Source organism: Diaphorina citri, unplaced genomic scaffold (assembly GCF_000475195.1).
Source record: "Diaphorina citri unplaced genomic scaffold, Diaci psyllid genome assembly version 1.1 scaffold568, whole genome shotgun sequence".
NCBI classification, from domain to species: Eukaryota; Metazoa; Arthropoda; class Insecta; order Hemiptera; family Psyllidae; genus Diaphorina; species Diaphorina citri.
Genome location: NW_007378002.1, coordinates 142,445 through 165,822, shown reverse-complemented (window position 1 = coordinate 165,822; position 23,378 = coordinate 142,445). Strand labels below are relative to the sequence as shown.

The following is a 23,378-nucleotide window of genomic DNA, read 5'->3' as shown; positions in this document are numbered from 1 at the left end:
TACATATGAGCTGTAAAAATTAAACTTCTCTAAATTAGGTATCTTGAAATCACCTACACACTCCCCGTCTCAAAAACTACGAAAATGCTCAAGATGCCTTTATTTGACCGGTTTTTCGGCTACTTCGACTCTCCCGGTGCTAACAAAGTTACCAAGATCGTCTTCAAATATTGCCCCTTCATCAGTCACAGCAATGAGATCGAAAGCTTTGTTAAGTTCGATCTGCCCTTGTGGAACAACTTAACGTATGAAAAAGACTGCGGCCTAAATCCGACCCTGGTCTTTGAAGACAAAGAAGGTGAGATTGGTGGCTAGCTGTTATTTAAAAGGCATCGAGGCCGTATTTAGGGGGGGGGGATTTTATTTGACTCCTTTATTGTAGGCCAGACTAAGAAAATTTGGAGCATCCACCCCGGTACATCAGTGTATGTACTCTCAGCCCCCCTGCCTTTGACAAAATCCTGGATACGGCCCTGACCGGGGCTCAGGCATTTAGAGACCCCCGATTTAGTAATTTACTTAAAATGTCTGTCTATAAGTTGGATCATCCACCCCTCCAGGTGAAAATTTGTGGGGGACCCGTATTTCAAAATTATATGTATTGTATACCTTATACTTTGTTCTTCGTAACAAAAAGTTTCTTGGTTTTGGGGCTCCTGTAGGCCAGACTTCGAAAATTTGGAGCATCCCCTCTGAAGTAAGCCGTTGTTCCCCTTTACAGGTTAGGCCAGACTTCGAAAATTTGGAGCATCCCCTCTGAAGTAAGCCATTATTCCCCTTTACAGGTAAGACCATATTTGATTTGGACGTGACAGAAATGAGCCGACGTGAGATCACTGACGTTCTAAAAACAGCTGGTCTTAGAAAGATCAGATACATGTTCGATGGAAAGCCAACCATAGTTCCCAGGGACAATGAGGCGGACCTGTTTTGAGCTGAGAAATTCATGTGAGAGATTTACATTTTTACAAAAAATAGAAAGATCAGATACATGTTCGATGGAAAGCCAACCATAGTTCCCAGGGACAATGAGGCGGACCTGTTTTGAGCTGAGAAATTCATGGGATTTTTTGTAAAAATGTAACAAGAGAAATTTTGTAAAAGTAAAATATGTACTTCCTTTCTTTTCGTAAACTGAGACGATATAGGCCCTTTAGTAAATGTACTAGGTTGTTCTTTTACATATTAATATTTCGGGTGGCAATCGTATGATACAGGAGGTTTGGTTCGGGGGGCAAAGAGGGAGGGAAATAATTGTTGCACTCAGGCTTTGTCGCATGCATTATGGTTATTTTTAGGATGCACTTTTGTGCAGTCTTCTCTCATTATGCGAGAAAGTAAAAAGGTGAGGTTTCTAATGTTGCAACTCTCTGTAACTTAAGTACGCGGCTCTGTGGGAAAATAGTGAAACACATTGAAATGCATTTACTGAAGTGGAATTGCTAAACGTCCGTTTTTCATTTCTTAAGGAATTTGTTTATAATTTTTTTTTTTACCCATCTAGGAATCGAACGCAGCACCTCCAGGTCGAAAGTATTGTTGTCTACCCGTCCAGAGACATAGTAGGTACCTAATTTATCTTTGGTTTACCCAAACCAACAAGCATTGAACGTCAGAACGTAATAAATTTGAACAGGAGCACTAATTTTTTTTTTCTTTGACTTATACAATATATTATGCTTACAAAATGAGTTACTTATTCGTGTAGGTACATATTTTTACTGGATTTTATTAGATGGATTAGGCACACCGTCATAATGAAAGGTAGATCATGAAGATGGTATTGTATAAGAATATAAGATGCATTAAAGATGTAATAAGTATTAATGTACCTACCTACCTACCCAATCTATCCTTCTTGTTTCGAACATACCTATATGAGGGTATATTATGTTAGAGCGGGTATGGCAGGGTGTGTAGCCTCCTTATAAGTTACAACATAAAGCTGACACTTGGAAATGTTAAGTGTAGGAATGTAGGTGTAACTCATTTTGTAAGCATATTGTACCAGTCAAAGAACAAAAATGTAGTGCTCCTGTTCAAATTTATTACGTTTTGACGTTCAATGCTTGTTGGTTTGGGTAAACCAAAGGTAAATTAGGTACTATGTCTCTGGACGGGTAGACAACAATACTCTCAACCTGAATGTGCTGCGTTCGATTCCTAGATGGGTACAAAAAAGTTCTGGTTAAGTACGCGGCTCTGTGGGAAAATAGTGAAACACACTGCTATTGCAATATTCTGTACTTGATTGGGTGATGGAATGAAATTCACTTACTTACCAGTGCAAGCCTCTGAAAAAGACAGAGGAGCCCCTTCAGCTCTGCAACTTCAAGTGTAGACTGTAGGTGCTTAGGGATGAAGTGGTCGGTCATAGGAGCTGGAGTGGCAATGTTGTAAGCAGGTTGACCTTAGGTTAAAGTAAACTGCCTGGTACCGGTTTTCCTGCTTTCCACGGTTTTCCTGCTTTCGAGTAGATGGCATTACTATGTTCGTAGTTCGTAGCCTTAGACCATAGACATTAGAAAGCTCAAGGGAACATTTTTGTTCCACTGGCACTCCCAACTAAAAAAAAAAAAATAATAATAATAAAAAAAAACACCTCCCCCAAGCCTCCTTCCCAAACTCATAACACTTTTCAGAAGAATATGCAGAAGATGGCATGAAATTTGACTTAACTGCTTAACCTTTTCTTTACGATTTGCTGATTTGCTCTTATTGTCTCGACAGGTAATGAGGTGCGGGAATACCGTTCTGTTGTGGATTGCACGGTAGATTAGAGTTATGCAAGAAACAAGTGGATCTCATCAGCATAATTTCGATTTGGTTCTGGTCCGATTCTAATATTCGGAAAACAAAAGGTTTTGTGTGAGAAGCGTGGTGAAGAAATGGAAGGTGACTGATGAATATTAGCCAAAACCCCTTTAGGGGTGAGCTATTCATTTCTAACGAACGTCACAACTTTGGGTCGGGGTTGTGTTTTTTGGGTCTTTTGGGTCACTAGGAAACAATTCGCTATGATTTTGGGTTCAAATCTTTTTTGTGTGAGAAGCGTGGTGAAGAAATGGAAGGTGACTGATGAATATTAGCCAAATCCCCTTTAGGGGTGAGCTATTCATTTCTAACGGAAGTCACAACTTTGGGTCGGGGTTGTGTTTTTTGGGTCTTTTGGTCACTAGGAAGCTATTCGCTATGATTTTGGGTTCAAATCTTTCTCGAAAACTTCCTATCAAATACAGAGCACATTCGAGCCTATGATGGGACTGTAGTAACGATACAATCATCCATTAGATACGGATAGGTATACTGATAAAGTGGGTCAAGGATTAAAGGTACCTAAGATTAATGATATACTGTAATTTGACTGATAAAAGGTTTGATCAATACCACAAATGCTTGCCTATGCCTACAAGTGTACATTATGTAGGCTACATAATTAAATCCTTATATCTATAAAATAAGTGAGATGAGAGCTTCTAAACAGCTTCTGAAAAATAACCCCCTTGTTATCTGAACTTCCCACTGGACAATAAAAGAAGCCTTATAATTCTTCATAACCACTCAGTCATTGGATAGACATTCCATCCGAAGAGTCTCTGGTATCATCTGGTATGTAATGTTAATGTCTCTGTCAATGTCAAGTCTAGGCAAACTTCCTATCAAATACAGAGCACATTCGAGCCTATGATGGGACTGTAGTAACGATACAATCATCCATCAGATACGGATATACTGATAAAGTGGGTCAAGGATTAAAGGTAAGATTAATGATAGACTGTAATTTGACTGATAAAAGGTTTGATCAATACCACAGAAATACTCTAAGATTAATGATATACTGTAATTTGACTGATAAAAGGTTTGATCAATACCACAAATGCTTGCCTATGCCTACAAGTGTACATTATGTAGGCTACATAATTAAATCCTTATATCTATAAAATAAGTGAGATGAGAGCTTCTAAACAGCTTCTGAAAAATAACCCCCTTGTTATCTGAACTTCCCACTGGACAATAAAAGAAGCCTCCTAATTCTTCATAACCACTCAGTTATTGGATAGATATTCCATCCGAAGAGTCTCTGGTATGTAAAGTTAATGTCTCTGTCAATGTCAAGTCTAGGCGAAGTTTCGAAGGGTGACATTGATTGTTAATGTTTTGATTTAATATTTCAAGCATGCTCGTCTCTGGGATGTTCACAATAGTGATTATGCAACACAGCAACAGTTAATATTAAATCGGGAATTTTAAATTCAGTTTTTTCTTTCAAGAAGCTATCAATACAGTGGTGGATGAAGAGTCTTAAAAGCCATTCTCTTCTTCACTTAAATGTTGTTTCGTTCTTTATCTTACAGCAACAGTTAATATTAAATCGGGAATTTTAAATTCAGTTTTTTCTTTCAAGAAGCTATCAATACAGTGGTGGATGAAGAGTCTTAAAAACCATTCTCTTCTTCACTTAAATGTTGTTTCCTTCTTTATCTTACATATAGTGGTCAAGGCGCTCGTCAGGTACCCTCAAAAGAGCCAGTGTTATTGTCTGTGGCTTGACAGGGCTGGTTTTGTCTCAGTTTTACGTCCTCCAGCGAGACCAGGGACGAACATTGGACGCTGACCAAGTTTTGTGAACCAAGCTGATGTTGGCTGTGAAGTGTGACACGTTTTGGGCTTTAAAAGATTTCCTCTAAAATACTCTAAATAAATTATCGTTCACCGAACTATTAAAACGCAGGTGTACCTATGTGCTAATGGTAGGCAGGTATAACTATCACGCAAAATGTTGGCAAATAACATCCGTCCTAACATATCTATCCATCTTGCCAATTGACAGTGAAAAACAAGAGGAATAGCCAATTTTCAGGTCGATTTCATGTCTTCAAGTCACGATCCAAGAACTGAATTTTCAATTCTTCAGTTGACATCACAGCAGAGAAGAATTCAAAGTCATGATTTCACCTTGAATGCTAATTTATTGGCGGAATACTGGAAAACTATATTGTAACGATTCAGTTTTTGAAGATTTTTATGGCAGATAAAATTGGCACCGAATAACTAGTGGTGCGATTTCATAATTTAATAGGAATATTATGTAAAACCATATTTCACCACTAGAGGTGTTAAGTAACAATCTGACTCACTGACTGAGTAGTTCACTGAAAAGAGTAGTTCTTTTTTATAACTCACTCACTGCTTACACATCTCCAGTACACTCACTTGGGAATGACTCAATCCGACTTTGGAGCTTGAAAAGTATTCAAATTCCTATCAACAGCTACTGCACCCTTGACTGGAAAGATGTTAGATTCTGTGTGATCGTGATGTTCCCTGATTGGAATAAATTAAACACAAATAAACAATGGCGTTGAATCGGTTCAGTGCGGGACGGTAGCACTGGGATTTGCTTAAGGTCCTCTAAGACGATGGACCGGATGGACGCCATGGACGGTGGATAAGTGGTCAGAGGTAAATAGGGCACAGCCAGCGGCGCGGCGATGGCAAGTTCAACGCACCAAATCCCAGTGCTACCGTCTGATTCTGTGGATACCGACAGGTAACCATGTGGGTATTGACTATTGACTTGCTGCTGGCTTTTCCCGACCTTATTGAGATTGATATGAATGTGAAGACTTGTCGCCAAATGGAGGGAGAAACCTCCACCACTAAATATAATAATGATGACCTCACCCAGCTTGGTGGGGTTGGAAAAAGTCAGCAGCGCGGGATTGCCCAGATGGTCACCCATATACCAACCACGACGTTGACTAACATCTGTGACCTATGGTGTGGATTCAACGTTCCATCGCCTCAAGAAATAGCCAGTTCTTGATTAAAGTTTCCCCATATTGCAGAGCCTTCCACTCGAAAAACTCGCCCAGCCCTGACTGAGTGCATCTGAAACTTTAATGTCATGAAACTTTGACAGAGCATCACCAGAAGGATGATCATTAAAGTGAAGAATCAAGAGCACATGCAATATAGGTCATTGAAAAGGAAAGGTGAGTAAAAAAACTTAAACTCAGCATCATGAACCCATGGATAAATAAAATTATAGATCTGAAATAGGTCATTGAAAAGGAAAGGTGAGTAAAAAAACTTAAACTCAGCATCATGAACCCATGGATAAATAAAATTATAGATCTGAAAAAATCGTAAAATAAGTGAACGTCTAATGGCTTTATTGTATTCGTGTAGGTGATGCTCTGTCAAAGTTTCATGACATTAAAGTTTCAGATGCACTCAGTCAGGGTTGGGCGAGTTTTTCGAGTGGAAGGCTCTGCAGTATTGTCTTTAAATATGGGGAAACTTTAATCAAGAACTGGCTTTTTCTTGAGGCGATGGAACGTTGAATCCACACCACAGGTCACAGATGTTAGTCAACGTCGTGGTTGGTATATGGGTGACCATCTGGGCAATCCCGTGCTGCTGACTTTTTCCAACCCCACCAAGCTGGGTGAGGTCATGATCATTGTGACCTAATTAGATCTTTTGTGACTTTTGCTTGCCCTTGCCCCCCTATACAATCCGTTTTGAGAACGCCCTTAGTCTAAGTCTCATCTAAGTCATTAAGGATGGTTCATGATGCTGAGTTTAAGTTTTTTTACTCACCTTTCCTTTTCAATGACCTATATTGCATGTGCTCTTGATTCTTCACTTTAATGATTATCCTTCTGGTGATGCTCTGTCAAAGTTTCATGACATTAAAGTTTCAGATGCACTCAGTCAGGGTTGGGCGAGTTTTTCGAGTGGAAGGCTCTGCAGGATTGTCTTTAAATATGGGGAAACTTTAATCAAGAACTGGCTATTTCTTGAGGCGATGGAACGTTGAATCCACACCACAGGTCACAGAAGTTAGTCAACGTCGTGGTTGGTATATGGGTGACCATCTGGGCAATCCCGCCCTGCTGACTTTTTCCAATCCTACCAAGCTGGGTGAGTTCATGATCATTGTGACCTAATTAGATCTTTTGTGACTTTTGGTTGCCCTTGCCCCCCTATACAATCCGTTTTGAGAACGCCCTTAGTCTAAGTCTCATCTAAGTCATTAAGGATGAGTAATATGGCTATACTTGAGAGTTAAACTAGAACTAGAAGGTGCTCTGGTATGGAAGCATATAATTATAAACAAGTCGACTGGATCATCTTGTCATTCATGTACTCTAATACTCCATTCAGAGGTCAGTTCTTTTGCTTGTGATTTTGTGATTCCAAGGTTGGTGCGATTATAAGTGAATCTGGATCTAAGGTCCTAAAATTCAGAGGACTAGTGCATGCTAGATGGAGTACATTTATTAGTGCTTTACGTATCGTCGCGTCGTAATAACTCCTATGATTCTTTGATCTCAAAAGTTTGTTCGAGACACTCATCTTATTCTTTGATATGAAATGACATGAAATATGCATACAAGAAACTAGATGATTCCAGATTCCGCTCACATGAGGTTTGTATTTTTATCACTGTGACAATCATCATTACTTAAAAAAAAAAAAAAAAAGCTCAATAGTTTGTTAGGATATTGATATGACACTTAATAAGCAGACGTCATGAGAATAATTATGCCAGACATCAATATTAATTGATCGTCTATGACATTTGACCAACAGTTAGCAAATTTGCTGAAGACTGAATGACAGACTGACGTGAGTCGTCACGGATAACAAAACTGTTACTGTTGTCAGTCTTTTGATAATATATCGTTGCCAGTAATCACTGTAAAGCTAGGGTCTTATGAGGCCTCAAACTAGGGCCTGTCAAAGTTTGAGCCTTGGAGCCTTCACTCATGGAGGGTCGAAAAGGCTCAGTGAGGAATTTGCAGGGATTTTATGATTCAAGCTTGAAAAATTCCTAATTTGAGTACCTATGTAAAATTTCAAGAAAACAGGACATTCCGATGGGTAGAGAAATAGGTACAAAGAGCCCACCACCTTGAGGCCGTCCCTTTGATGTATGTATGTAGGTATCCTATCCATTGAAGTTATTGTCTTACTATTGATCTAGCTACTCACGCAGAGTGACGCAGACTACTTGCTAAACGTTGGTAGTAAAACAGAACTGGATGAAAATGATAAAACACCTTGAAGAGAACACTAATCCAATATTCCAATCAATCTTAATAGATTTGTGAACATTGTCATTAGTGCCATTACTTACGAGCTGGACTAGTCTGGAATCATGGACCTATGTTAGATGAACTAAGAGAGTTTCTTACCACAGGTCTAGTAACAAGCTATGATCTCTATTTTACTCTCACTCTCCTTCAGGATAATGCAGACTGCTATGCACTCCATTATGCAGTATTGCAGTATAGTGACTGTGAACTTGATGTGGTACTAGCACACCGCCGCATCTAACACGGGGATTAGTCCAAGCTTGTGATTATTGTATGCACTTGTGAGACTTGCATTAAACTTGAAATTATAAACAGTTGGGTTGGTGTTCAGGTAATAGGGAATTTCTCTTTCATTCAGGTTATTAATTTATTGCTACACTTTTGCATGCAAACGTACAGGCTACAGGTTAGGTTTGATTGGGGAAGGCTTGATTAAACAGTCTTTGAATTCATTAAAATCTGGCACCTGAGTCCTGACCATCATAAACACATAAGTTCATGAGTAGGTATATTATCTTCTATACTTTCCTTCCTATAGGATAAGGAAAGTAAAAAAAAGAGGAGGAAGGAGTTTACATCTTGTTGAATAGTTTGGAAATTCTCAGGAATCGAATGACTTGGGAGGCAATATCATCATTATCGGACAATATCCATTTGAGGCATTTGGATCTCAACCGAACCTTCTTTCGATAGTCTTCTAGCATGGGACACACAGACAAGATATGGTACACGGTTAAGGGAACCATACACGATGAACATTGCGGCGGATCTTTCTTCTCCATCAAGTGTCCATGGGTCAGAGACGTGTGTCCAATACGTAGTCTGGACAAGACTACCTCTTCTCTTCTATTGTGGCGGTTGGAAGATGACCACGGTTTCACGTTATCTTTGATGTATCTTAACTTGTTCGTTATAGGGGTCGCTTGCCATTCATTCTTCCATTCAGTCAAGGGGGCACGTTTGAAAGTAGACTTGATATCATCAGCGGTAACTTCTTGTACATTCACGTCAGGGGAGGTGTGAGCTTCATTCGCGGCCGTGTCAACCAGAACATTACCAGAAATACCATGATGACTAGGTATCCACGTGAACAATATCTCAACTCCATGGCAAAACTTCAGATCCAGGAGGAGACTTCGGATATTCAAACATATGGGGTTCGTCGGGAAAGGTTGTAGCAGGCATTGTAATGCACTCTTGGAATCCGAAAACACAATAAATTTATCTTTATGACGAGGATAGGTCTTACTGATATGTTCCAGGCAGAAATGGATAGCAAACATTTCGGCAGTGAAAACTGAACAAATGGAGTTGAGTTTTATCTTGCAGGGTTTGTTTTCGTAAACAAATGCACAGGAGGTAGAATCAGCACATTTGGATCCGTCAGTGAAGCAGGGGGCGAAATCACAATGTTCGTTCAGGTACTTCAGGAATTTCTGTGTACATTCCGTTTGATCCGTCAGTGAAGCAGGGGGCGAAATCACAATGTTCGTTCAGGTACTTAAGGAATTTCTGTGTACATTCCGCCGATGAAATGTTGATCTTTTTGTCATTGAATAGGTATTCAACCTCGGGAATATTCAAAGTCCAGGGTGGATCTTGTGTTCTTATACATACAGGGTGGAGGTTATCGATTTCGACTGAATTAATATTTTTCAATCGGGCACTCAGTGGTTTTGGTTTTTTATCATCAAAGTTGTAAACTTGATTTCTGTCTGGGTGTTCTTACACATACAGGGTGGAGGTTATCGATTTCGACTGAATTAATATTTTTCAATCGGGCACTCAGTGGTTTTGGTTTTTTATCATCAAAGTTGTAAACTTGATTTCTGTCTGGATTGAATACGATAGAATGTACGGGGTTTAAAGGATTGCATTTCAATTTGGTATAAGCTAGAGACTTGAAATTTGGTATGTAGTTCACAAATGTGACAAGGATGCAACAAAAAACGTTTGGTTGAGATGGTTGCTGCGGTTGGTGGTATTTTGACCACTTTTGGACAGATTTTGACCGTTTTTTGGTGGTTTTCAGCTATACCGACTAAGCGGTTAGAGATATTGTAAAAGTTTGGCTATAAGAACAAGAACACCCCAAATAAGCATCATTCAATAGGATGAGGAAAGCCGTGTGATGTTCACACCAGATTTTTGTGATTAACCTAACCCTATGATAGTAATCAATGCTCATTTGTGACAGCTCCTGTTTGTATCAATTTTCCATTTACACAACTTCTGAACAAATAGACATAGTCTTCTTCTTCCTAGTCTTTTCCTATTTAGATAGGGTCAGCACCCCTTAGTAGTATGTATTATTGACAGTTTTCATGCATCTAAATTTGAACAAGTAACCAAAGTTTCTTTCAACATCACAGTAGCCCTGAGGGTTAATATGATCACTATGTCTTATCGAAAGGTTGACAAGGAAAACTATGAAACATCCAAATGGGTGTAACTTATCAAATTAAAACTTGGTTGTTAGGTACCTGTCTTATCCTGTTAGGTACCTGTGTAACTTATCAAATTAAAACTTGGTTGTTAGGTACCTGTCTTATCAATGTAAAGGTTGGAAATGTACTGATACTTACTTGACTATCTTCCCATACTTCTCAAACACTTTGTGTAAGTCGCTATTAGTCAGGCTGAATGGTAAGTTGCAGACATAGACTGTGCTTTTGCTAGGAGCAAGAGAAGAGCTCATGCTTTCCAAATCCACTTGAAGAAAACTCAATTTGAAGACCCCTCAGGTTGTGCTGAAGTATGACATGATAAAACACTGATCCTGTAAGAACTTGTGGGACTAGGAAGGGTTGATTGACTTGATTGTAATGGTGAACAGTATAGAAAACACGAATGTCATTAAAAACAAGGTTTAAAAGCAGTTAAAATGCATGAAATTAATTAAATTTGATATTAATCATCCTCAAATTTCCAAATTTGAGCTTTTCTCCACTTTCCACAACTTTTTTTTTATTTTTTTACATGAAAAGAAAAACATAAACACAGCTGATTATTGATTTTTAAAAATGCGTTTAAACTGATAGAAATCAATCAGAGGGAGAAATGAGAGTAATCCCTCGCGGGAATTTGCGATTTTTTTTTTTTCATTTAATAAATCTTATTACCTACATAATTTCATTTATATTTCCAGAAAAGAATGTGAGTTGATAATTTTTTATTAAAAATCTGAAATTAAATTTTGTGTAGGTAGATGTTATTTATTCACTGCAGATGGCCATTTAAAATTTTTTTGAAGGGGGGAAAAAAATTAAAGCTTCGCTTTTTCCTCCCTCAGAAATCTACATTTTCCCCCGCGTCTCAAATACTCATTTTACTTTATTTTCTTGTCTATTTCTTCAAATCTCAAAACTCAGCAGATTTGTAATAGTGTGGCAGACCCTTGTAAATATGTAAATCTGTTGGACAACTGAAAAATCTGAAAATGCATTCCAGATGTTTTTGATTCACTGTCTTTCCTGAAAGAAGAAAGAGATGTCCTTTGCCTAATTTATCTTGAAGCTTAAAGTGCAACCATGAAGGGTGTTCTGTTCAATCAAAGTGTGAAAGGTTTGTACACCTACATCTTAAAGTTCTACTTGATTGTATAGGGGCAAACAGCCCTAAAAGTCAGGTTAATCCTATACAAATCTACCCATTATCTATCAAGATTTTTTTTTCAATTTCACACTTTACAAAAGGTAATAAACCCCTGATTACTTACATCATTCATGAAACAAGAAGGATGTTAACTTTGTGGCAAACAATATGGCAAAAGCAGCAACTGACAAAATGAATGAGATAGACTTAAATAGTTATTAGAATTACATATCCATTTTAATACAAAGAAACTATCAGTACCTAATGAAAGTAGATTCATTTTCAAAGATGGGGTTCATGTACTTTTTTCTTGCTAGAACCCTAAAGGAAAATTGTTTTACCTACTACTTATATCTTGGATGCCAAATAGAATTTGCTGTGTAAATTAAAACTTATAGGTAAGTAAAAGGTTGTAGTTTTATTGGACCTGGCAATCACAAGTTATAACTGAACAAACAACACAATAGAATTTTTTGGAGGGGGACACTACAAATGGCAAATAACCTAAACTAATGTGAGGTCTGACAGTAAAGTTAGAACACCCATCTTTGTTGCCTTGCAGATCTGTATTTTCCATTCAAGTTGCATATGCATATGGAATGTTTCCTCTTTGGACATAATAGTACAACCACATTGGCTGCTGCAGGATGCTTAGGTATATACCTATTTAAAATGGTTAAAATCTGAAAGGGGCCTTTTGAGTGACATTTTGCTATTTGTTTAATGAGAAAAAAAAAAAAAAAAAAAACAAGAATTAAACATAAACAGTCTGTTTCTCGTTCTCATTTAAGGGAGATATTTTCATTTCATACATTCATTGAAATCGAAAATTCAAATCTCTTTGGCAAAACCTGTATTGTTTCCAATGCTACCTGGAGGGGAAACTACACCTTCTATCAATGGCCTTTAAGTTCAAAGGTCACACTCTGGAGAATCAAGTAAAGAGTGGTTGACTCCTCCAGACTCCAGAAATCCAGGACAAATAGGTGGAGAATACAGCAAAAAGTAGAACTGACAAAGAGGTTGTTTACTAATAATTTACTTATTATGAAAACTACTTGTAGGAGAGTAATGCAGGGTTTATACGCTTTCCCAGGAATGAAATTCCATGACTATTCCATGACTTTTTCCAGAGTGAGTATACACATTACACAGATATATTATAAGTGAACACTTGAGCAATACAAAAATAAACCATTGTGTATCATAATCATAATATTCCTACATAATTAACATGGAAATGGACTATCTAAAGAAAGTATATCTATATGCTTCTAAAGAAAGTATATCTACGAGATGAGAAGTTGAATGAGTAAGACGCTATAACTTTTAATACTGAGAGATGAGAGATGGCAATGAGGAATTTTTGAAATCGGTCCAAAATTTTCAAAATCGGGAAATGTGTGCAACCAAATTTCCAAGACCTCCTGTAGATAATAAAGCTGAAGCGCACGTCGCCCCATTATCTTTTTCGATACATTTAGTCTTTCTCTTCTTTTGGGTCCTTTCGTCTCTTTCCAATTGATTCATAATATTATTAATTACCTTGTGAAAAAGATAAGGGATAGATAAACAGAAACGGCAAAGAAGAGAGGAAAAGGAGAGCGAAGAAACTACACATTCCAGTACAAATTACAAGTAAATAACTTTTCGACTATCTCTATCTATTATTGAGAATTTTTTCCTCGCAATGAATTCAGTCAAGCTGAAACTTTAATTGCTGACAGTCGAAATATTTATGGGAATGAGACTAAGAGAGGGAGGGAGAGAGAGAGAAAGAGAGAGAGAGAGAGAGGGAGAGAGAGAGAGGGAGAGAGAAGGCCTGGTGAATATAATGTATTATTTAATTATTTTATTTATTAAGTATTTTTCCTATATTTGAGCCTTGTTCCAAGTTGTGCTGAACTCAGGATACTTGCGTCCCGCAATTTTGTTTCTGGATGTGTGCTCCTAAAAATAAAGTGCCTAATCTGACCAAAGATTTTATACTACTCGAATAGGACTAAAGAGTCCTTTCAACGCAGCATAGTTTACTACCAAAATTGTACATAGTTAAATCCTCAAATAATGTTAAGGATGAAATTCCTCACCTCGGCTGGAATTGAACTCACGCCCTCCTGATTACCAGGCGAGCATCATGACCACTACACCACCAAGGCAGGAACATGAAAGATTTGAAAGTCATCAGGTGGAGAATCCAGGAAGGAATTAGACAGGTAAATGCATATGGAACTTGAAGGACATACTCGTACCAATCAAGGAGTATGTTTAATAGCCTGATTGCTCAAGAAGTAAACGGGTATTAGGATTTAAGATAGAGGAATGTGAAGAAGATTACAAAGCTCCTTGAATCTTTTGATGATGATGGATTTTTATATCTAAATAGGCATTATGAAACACAAATTAGGTACCGAGCTGGTAATAGGTTTAAAACGAATCAACAATATAAATTTAGTTCCGGCGCCAAGCTATGAAATCATGTTTGAAAAGTTTTGATGATAATACCTGAAGTAAAGGCGTTTTTGTACGCAAAATCCGTCTGTCTGAAGCGTTTTTCATGTATTTCTTTTAGACTTTTGATAAAACTGGTAAGTACATACTCGTATGTACACATCAAATCTATTTAGGTATCTCTGATTTAAGAATTTGTTAAATCTGGAGCATTTGACAGAAAAATTGCAAAGATTTGGAAGCGATGAAAGAATATTTCCTTTTTTTTTTAAGAGGTTTGACAGTTATTACCTATAAAGTATAAATAAAGAATATCTTTTACAAATTAATATGACTAATTCTAGAAAGTTAAGGGTAAAGAGGAGAAAAAAATCTAAAGCCGGAATGGAATTTTGAAAGTAAAAAGAAGAGTAAATTCTACATAGGTAATCTTTTAAAACTAGGTATCAGTATTAAGTTATTGTTACCTACGCTCTTTCATACTCTTTGCATCAGTAACTCTTTATTATTAGTTGTATTATCGCACTTTTAAAAGTTAGTTAGCTTAGTTGGTAGTGCGTCTGCCTTGTAAGCGCTAGGCCGCGGGTTCGATTCCCGCCCGGGGCGGATTTTATCCTGATGGGATAATGTTCGTTCTCGGAACGGCTGGCTTTCTCCTATCCTGTCTTCCTTCTCTCTTCGATTTCGGGACGATAAGATCATAGCAGTTACAGTTCTCTCTGTCAAACCTCAAAAAAAGGCGTTTTTGTGTACAAAATCCATCTGTCTGAAGCGTTTTTCATGTATTTCTTTTAGACTTTTGATAAAACTGGTAAGTACATACCTACTCGTATGTACTTAAATACATCAAATCTATTTAGGTATCTCTGATTTAAGAATTTGTTAAATCTGGAGCATTTGACAGAAAAATTACAAAGATTTGGAAGCGATGAAAGAATATTTCCTTTTTGATCCCTCTGTCGCATTCGATTGACTGATTTAACACCTAGCGATATAGCACTTTGATAAAGCATCATAGTATTTTGCCTTGGCCGCTATACTAAAACCAATGATTTTATTTATTCTTCTTCATTGAGTACTTTTACCATTTACGTTAGAAAGTAAATAATAAGTCTTATGATGTGTGAGTAGGTAACCCATGTGTTATATAAATTACATACCTACGACACTCACACACTCAAAATATAGGGTGGTATATTATCGACACGTACCTACCTATGATAAAATCCGCCCCGGGCGGGAATCGAACCCGCGGCCTAGCGCTTACAAGGCAGACGCACCACCAACTAAGCTAACTAGGCTGGCTAAATATTTCCTTTTTGAACCCTCTGTCGCATTCGATTGACTGATTTAACACCCTGCCATATAGTAGCACTCTCATACAGCATCATAGTATTTTGCCTTGGCCGCTATACTAAAACCAATGATTTTATTTATTCTTCTTCATTGAGTACTTTTACCTTTTACGTTAGAAAGTGAATAATAAGTCTTATGATGTGTGAGTAGGTAACCCATGTGTTATATGAACTACCTACCTATGACACTCACACACTCAAAATATAGGGTGGTATATTATCGACACGTACCTACCTATGAATATTTCAGAGAGAAACATTGAGCAAGAAAGATTAGGGGTGGGTTTCACCAGGATTCTTTTTAGCCCCTAACAGCCTGTTAGCTTGACAGCCCTGTTAAGCCTATCTCTTAGCTCAACAGGTTTTCTAGGAGGTAAAAAAATATTGGTGAAATCCACTGTAGAATGTATAGATTCAAATAAGTTAATGCCGACATGGGTTATCACGCCTCCACCTTTACTTTCACGTCCACCTCCAATTTGCACTAGGTTTATGTAACATCTTCACCACTTGACCACATGTACCACTCCCCAGCTCTCCTAGATCCTCCAGATGTTTCATCTCAGTCTGGTATCTCTTGTTGTTGATATTAAGAATGCCATTCATTCTCATGATCTCCTTCATTTCACCACTTGACCACATGTACCACTCCCCAGCTCTCCTAGATCCTCCAGATGTTTCATCTCAGTCTGGTATCTCTTGTTGTTGATATTGAGAATGCCATTCATTCTCATGATCTCCTTCATCTTATTCTCGATCTCCAGACTATCAATTTGTTTCGGTTGTTGTATGATGCTCACAGGGAGATCAAGCTGTTTGCGCATGCGCGTAGGAGTTCCAATGTCTCCGAGCTTGGAAGGTCTCTGGTTGGGAGTTCTGGCATTGAACCGTCGTCCAGTGCTAGGGCCGCCATTGGCTGATGGCGAGGGAAGAGGCATGGGCTCTCTGCCATTGAGTTCTGTTTCAGCTCTCAGCCTTGCCTCCATTTCCAAGAGCGTTTGATCGATGGAGTTAGCCATGAGAAAAATGTATTGTATGCTTGTGCAGAGAATAAAGTTTCAATGGATTCACTGAAGAGTCCTAGAACAGAAAAAAGTACAAAACCCCTGATTACTTACATCATTCATAAAACAAGAAGGATGTTAACTTTTTTGGCAAACATTATGGCAAAAGCAGCAACTGACAAAATGAATGAGATAGACTTAAATAGTTATTAGTTGTGCAGAGAATAAAGTTTCAATGGATTCACTGAAGAGTCCTAGAACAGAAAAAAGTACAAAACCCCTGATTACTTACATCATTCATGAAACAAGAAGGATGTTAACTTTGTGGCAAACAATATGGCAAAAGCAGCAACTGACAAAATGAATGAGATAGACTTAAATAGTTATTAGAATTAGATATATATTTTTTTTTTTTTTTTATTGTACATGATTTTACATTAACACTTATAAGTACAACGTATAATTAGATATCCATTCCAATACAAAGAAACTATCAGTACCTAATGAAAGTAGATTCATTTTCAAAGATGGGGTTCATGTACTTTTTTCTTGCTAGAACCCTAAAGGAAAATTGTTGTACCTACTACTTATATCTTGGATGCCTAATAGATTTTGTTGTGTAAATTAAAACTTATAAGTAAAAGGTTGTAGTTTTATTGGACCTGGCAATCACAAGTTATAACTGAACATAATTTGAACATTTTTAATTTTTGGCCGATTTTCAGATTCCATGACTTTTCCAGGTTTTCCAGGTTGCATATAAACCCTGGTAATGAGATTTCATACACTATAAGCTGAGGTATCAAGCTCAAACTCATAGTATTAAGTGCATCAAAGGCAATAGTGATGGGGACCATCCTTACTTAACTTTCACACCTATCACAATTTCCATGTAAAATAAGCAAACGTACATTTGTACAAAATAAATGCTTTATTGAATTGAATTGAATTTATTGAATCACATTTAGGATACTTGATTTCAGCTCATATGGTTGTGTAATGGTCAAGACACTTCCCTCGTAAAAATGAGGGCATGGGTTCAACCCCACCCAAGGTAGGTATGAAATTTTATCAATATGAGAATTTTAGACAACAATAATACCTACATAGTAGGGCAATTAGTCAGAAACAATAGCAATGAAAAAGGAAGCTCCTTTTTACTTTCCTTATCCTATAGGAAAGAAAGATATGTAATCGGGTCAAATTTTCAATGGTCAGTTTTTAGTGTCAAAACACGTTTTGAGGTCCCTAAAGCCTAAATCCAAAGTTTCAGCCATTGGTCCGTGTCTGTCTGTAAACAAAATATCTCAAGAATGGTAAGAGCTAGAGAGTTGAAATTCGGTATGTAGATGTCAAATGTGACAAGGATGCGACACAAAACTTTTGGTTAAGACCGGCGCAACGGAAAAGTAGAAATATTAAAGTCTGATAATACTTTTGTTTCTTGTAAACATATTGAAAACAGGGTGTCAATTTTGGAGAGTAAATAATTTGAAACCTAAATAGTTGGGAGTTGCATTTTTTTTTAACCTTTTCATTGATTCATTTTTTTTTTTTTTTTTAAAGAGTATATATCTTCTTCTTTTCCTCTTCATACCTAGTTCCTAAAACAGTGCCTACAACATGAGATCCTGACGAAAACATGTGGAGTAATAGCACACATTTTATGAAGATTTCCTGTAATTTTATCATAACTTAACAAATTCTAACCAATGTCAGTAGGTTGAATTAACTCTTAAAAGTATGTACCGTATTTTGTTCAAATTGATTCTTTGTTCGATGTGGTTAATCACTGTTTACATTGGAAAGCCAATGATTATGATTAACTAGAAGACCCCGGGGACATGGTCCTTAACTTTAACTTATTGTTTAAAATAAATTAATTCTGTTTCTCCTGTAGTTGAATTATTTGTCCATAGTTAAAATGAAAGTGTCGATACACTAAGCTGGTGGGGCAGGTAAATATCTCGATTCTATTGTTCTTCACACAGGCCGGCCGCTAATTGACGGACGCGCGCTGCGGCTCTCTCATAATACTATCCCAGCTGAGAGAACAGATTCATCTTTTGTCACAAGTCCAAGTTGACATTGCGTCTGGTAGGTTCAGGGGTGTAATATTTGGCTCTATTGAGGAGCGGACTACCAGGCACGGAGTTACATTCTGATAGTCGCCTGGGTGGGGGCATGGGAGGGGAAGGGGAGACATTATGTCGCCTGGGCAGGCATGGCGAAGACTCGAGATTACGACGGAGAGGGGCGGGGGAGTAGGCAGGAAGGGGGGCGTAAGAGGAGAAAGGATTCGTATTGGAGACCTGTACAAACGGATTGGTGGGATGATAATTTGAACTAGATGGAGTGACTTGACTTTGGTTGGATTGGTAAGTTGAGCTAGTGGATTGAGGATTGTATGGGTTTGAGTTTGACTGATAAGGGTTAGAACTGGAGGAGGGCTGAGAGTTTATTTGATGAGGATTTAACGAAGGGAACGGGTTTGAACTCGAGGGGTGATGAGGGGTTAACGAGTAATATGTATTGGAACTAGAGGACTGGGGATGTAGAGAATGATGATGATGATTATTTGAACTAGATGGCATATGATGAGAGGTTAACGAGTGATAGGTGTTTGCACTAGAGGGTTGACTGTTACTAGACTGAGGAGGTGTTAGTGAGTGATAGGTAGACTGATGTGAAGTTAGCTCACTGACCCGGCGTAATAGACGTGGTGAGGATGCAGACTCCATGTGTCTGTTGTGTCTAGGGGGAGGGGAGGGGGGTGTCGAGTTCCCTCCCACACCGAGATGATATTTGATATAGGAAGTAATCTTCTGCTTGGCATTGGAGTGGGATTGTTCCTCACTTAGTTTACTAGAAGGATCCGGTACATAGTATCGGTTAGGTGATACGGAGGCAGACCTATAGTAAGCATGCTGTAACTCGGAGGTATTCCTCTGACGTCTGAATGGTTGAGGAGAGGACAGAGGGACAGCAGATGCGCGACCTAGCCGGGGTTTATTATTACTATTCTTAACACTGAGTGCAGGACTAGATGCACCACTTGTTTCAATGACTTTACGATACCAGCCTGGAACATCCACATAGAGATTCTCATAGCGACGTAGGAATGGGTGACATAACTCGATTTCAAAAAAAAAAAAATAAAAATAAAAATAAAAAAAAAAAATAAAAAAAAAATGTCAGTTTTGTACCCTTTGTGAACTAGGGTGTACAATTAAACTGCGGAAGTAAAGGGCCTTTTCCGTTCCAGTCTCATTCTGGCAGTATGAACAGGGTATATCCTATTCTATTAGGTCTAGTTTTCAGTACAGTAGTTCCGGAAACAAACATGAACATCAGATCTTAAATTTCCAGAAATTGGCAACGTGGGTGGCTTTCAGTAATGCACTTACCTCTGTGTTATTGATTTGATCAGCACAGCTCTTAGCGTCCTCTATTTTGAGAAATTTATCCTTCGCTATGGACGCTTTGATCGTACGCCCGAACAGCTGACGAGCAGGGTGATAGGGTTAGGTAGAGCGCAAAAAAAAAAAAAATCTGTAGGTATTTGGGGGGTTGGGGGATTAAGGCGAAAGCCAACAAGTCCTCTTATCAATAGAATTTATAGATTCAATAGCCAAATAGGGGGAGGATCTAATCGTCCTGAAAGCGAAGAAAGATGGAAGACAGTTTTTCCATAACGTATAGAAGTTCTTCCATCAACGATCAAAAACCTTAATTGTACACCCTAGTTCACAAAGGGTACAAGTGACATTTTTTGCGAAATCGAGTTACCTAAAAATGGGTTAATGCTGAAAGGTTTATAAACACGGAGCACAAACGATACTTCGTAAAAATGAGACGAAGTATCGTTTGTGCTCCGTGTTTATAAACCTTTTATTAACCCATTTTAACACGTCTAGCAACCTAAAGCACCATGGTGGAAAACACCAAGGCACCGGAAAATTCAGCAAACAATTTATAAATGCAGAAAAGTGAGTGGCTGAAATTCGACTTTTATTCAGTCGGGTGACGTCACTGGCGATATCTATAGTAGTAGATGCAAACACCTACAGGTATACAACACGTACAAAAGGTGCACTTTTTTATTAATGAGTTTTTTACACACTGGTTACCACCAAATTGAAGAAAATCACTCAAAAAAGGCTTTTCTCTCTCTCTCTCTCTCCTAAAATAATAATTTTTACGTCAAGTTTATTTTTTAATTCATCGTCTGTTTTGAGTCCCGCGGGTCCTAGGTTCCTGGTTCCTACGTCCCTCGGGATCAATTTAAGAAAGAAATACCCGTTATGAGTTCTGAGTATGGCATTTGCAGTTAGTTTGCATTGCGCTATTCGAAATAGCGAGGGAAACAAAGGATGAAGGCAAAGAAATTTCCATTTTCCTTGAATTTCTGTAACAAATTTATTATTTCTAATATACGTACTTACAGCGAGAAAATGTTAAAATAATTAAGAGAGGAAAATTTGAGAAAGAAGGAGCAATATGGTATGGAGGAGGAGGAGGAGAAGGAGAAAGAGAAGAAGGAGGAAGAAGAGAAAGAGACTGTGGATTAGGGGGAGAAAGGAAAGTGGTATAATTGTTTAATAGTCTGGAAACAGTACCTACTTCTCTGGAGCTCGGAGGTTCTCTCTCTCTCTCTCTCCTAAAATAATAATTTTTACGTCAAGTTTATTTTTTAATTCATCGTCTGTTTTGAGTCCCGCGGGTCCTAGATTCCTGGTTCCTACGTCCCTCGGGATCAATTTAATTTGAAGTAAGAAATACCCGTTATGAGTTTTGAGTATGGCATTTGCAGTTAGTTTGCATTGCGCTATTCGAAATAGCGAGGGAAACAAAGGATGAAGGCAAAGAAATTTCCATTTTCCTTGAATTTCTGTAACAAATTTATTATTTCTAATATACGTACTTACAGCGAGAAAATGTTAAAATAATTAAGAGAGGAAAATTTGAGAAAGAAGGAGCAATATGGTATGGAGGAGGAGGAGGAGAAGGAGAAAGAGAAGAAGGAGGAAGAAGAGAAAGAGACTGTGGATTAGGGGGAGAAAGGAAAGTGGTATAATTGTTTAATAGTCTGGAAACAGTACCTACTTCTCTGGAGCTCGGAGGTAGATATGAAACAAGTGCAGCAATGTTTAATTATGTTGCCCCTTACAGGGTGGACGCAACACGCATTGTCCAACGTACCAAAGGTCGATTTTTTGAGGAATTCCCAAAAAGTCGATATTATAGATATTTAGGATTTTAGGATGGCCTGTGAGAGAAGTAGAGTAATTTTTCGATGGAAAGCATCAGTAGGCAAATGGTTCTAAGTTCAAAATTGCTAGTTTTTCAAGCAATATTCCGCAAAAAGCCCCTTTGAAGGAAGCCGTTTGGTGGCAAAAACCTAAAGGCCACTGCTGAAGTCTAGAGGTCAGATATCTTATACCTGATACTCAAAATAACAACTTAATCTTAGTTAAACCACAGTTAAATACTTACTCTTTATAGTATTGTTAAAGATCTTAGGTGTCTAGACCAAAGCGAAATTCATGAAAGGGAACACGCAATTTCTATTTACTATCGAGTTTTATTTCTTATCGAGTTATCTCTTATCGAGGTTCCACTGTAATATTAATAGAGCACAACATATTAATTGTTTATTGTCACTTTTAGTAAACACTCTCAGGAGCAAAAGAAAATTTTACCAGCACAAACAACGGTTGCTAGGAGACTGAGATATGAAACAAGTGCAGCAATGTTTAATTATGTTGCCCCTTACAGGGTGGACGCAACACGCATTGTCCAACGTACTAAAGGTCGATTTTGAGGAATTCCCGAAAATTCGATATTATAGATATTTAGGATTTTAGGGAGGCCTGTGAGAGAAGTAGAGTAATTTTTCGATGGAAAGCATCAGTAGGCAAATGGTTCTAAGTTCAAAATTGCTTGTTTTTCAAGCAATATTCCGCAAAAAGCCCCTTTGAAGGAAGCCGTTTGGTGGCAAAAACCTAAAGGCCATTGCTGAAGTCTAGAGGTCAGATATCTTATACCTGATACTCAAAATAACAACTTAATCTTAGTTAAACCACAGTTAAATAGGTACTTACTCTTTATAGCAAAAAGTATTGTTAAAGATCTTAGGTGTCTAGACCAAAGCGAAATAAAATTCATGACTACAAGCGACATATCGATGGCATCACCCGGTACAAAATTAGCAGAAATTATTTTCGAAATGCGTGTAAGTAAACATTTTCATACTGAAAAAAGTTCCAGAGAAAAAGAACCCAATAAATAACGGGTTTAATTCCGCGCCATTTACGTAATTGTACATTTTATTCGAGCAGTGACGGGGCCTAGAGTTTCACCCCCGCGACCCCACCCCCGGGGGAGGGAGAAATAAAAAGCATAAGAGCAGTGACGGGGCCTAGAGTTTCACCCCCGCAGTCCTCACCCCCGCGACCCCACCCCCGGGGGAGGGAGAAATAAAAAGCATAAGGTGAGTAAGAGAAAATAAAATGGGAAAGTAATGTGTTGAACCTGTAGCTTTTCTCATTTTCTCGCGCCATGTTTACTTTGAGAATAATACTGCTGAAGAAAAATTATTATAGGTATAGGTGTTGAATTGAAAATTATTCCCATAAAGAAGTACCTATTAGGTGTAAAACGAACCTACCCAATGATATTCGTAAAACTAGTGAACAATACACAACATTCAAAACTGTGATCAAAGAAAAGTCGACAAGACAGTGAAAGCATCAAAGGGTTAAGTTGAAAATTCGTTGATGTTAGCGGAGACGCCAAAACTCCAAATATACATAACCCCATAGGCGGCGATAGGGGGGGGGCTTGGGGGGCTTAAGGCCCCCCCC

At 38.1% G+C, this 23,378-nt stretch overlaps 1 protein-coding gene and 1 pseudogene across 2 annotated transcripts; one reads left to right on the top strand and one right to left on the bottom strand.

Annotated features, from left to right (window-relative positions):
* The first annotated feature begins 11 nt into the window (after positions 1-11).
* On the top strand, positions 12-1,092 carry LOC103510169. 2 transcript variants are annotated; one of them, XM_008474814.3, is made up of 3 exons: positions 12-298; positions 786-877; positions 992-1,092. In XM_008474814.3, the coding sequence occupies exons 1-3, from the start codon at positions 85-87 to the stop codon at positions 1,046-1,048; spliced, it is 363 nt and encodes a 120-aa protein (XP_008473036.1). In that variant the 5' UTR covers positions 12-84; the 3' UTR covers positions 1,049-1,092. The 2 variants fall into 2 exon arrangements, with proteins under 2 accessions (XP_008473036.1, XP_008473035.1); XM_008474813.2 differs by lacking the exon at positions 992-1,092 and having other exon boundaries at positions 786-939.
* A 16,965-nt stretch (positions 1,093-18,057) lies between these two features.
* Positions 18,058-19,640, bottom strand: LOC103510181 (annotated as a pseudogene).
* Between the last annotated feature and the right edge of the window lie 3,738 nt (positions 19,641-23,378).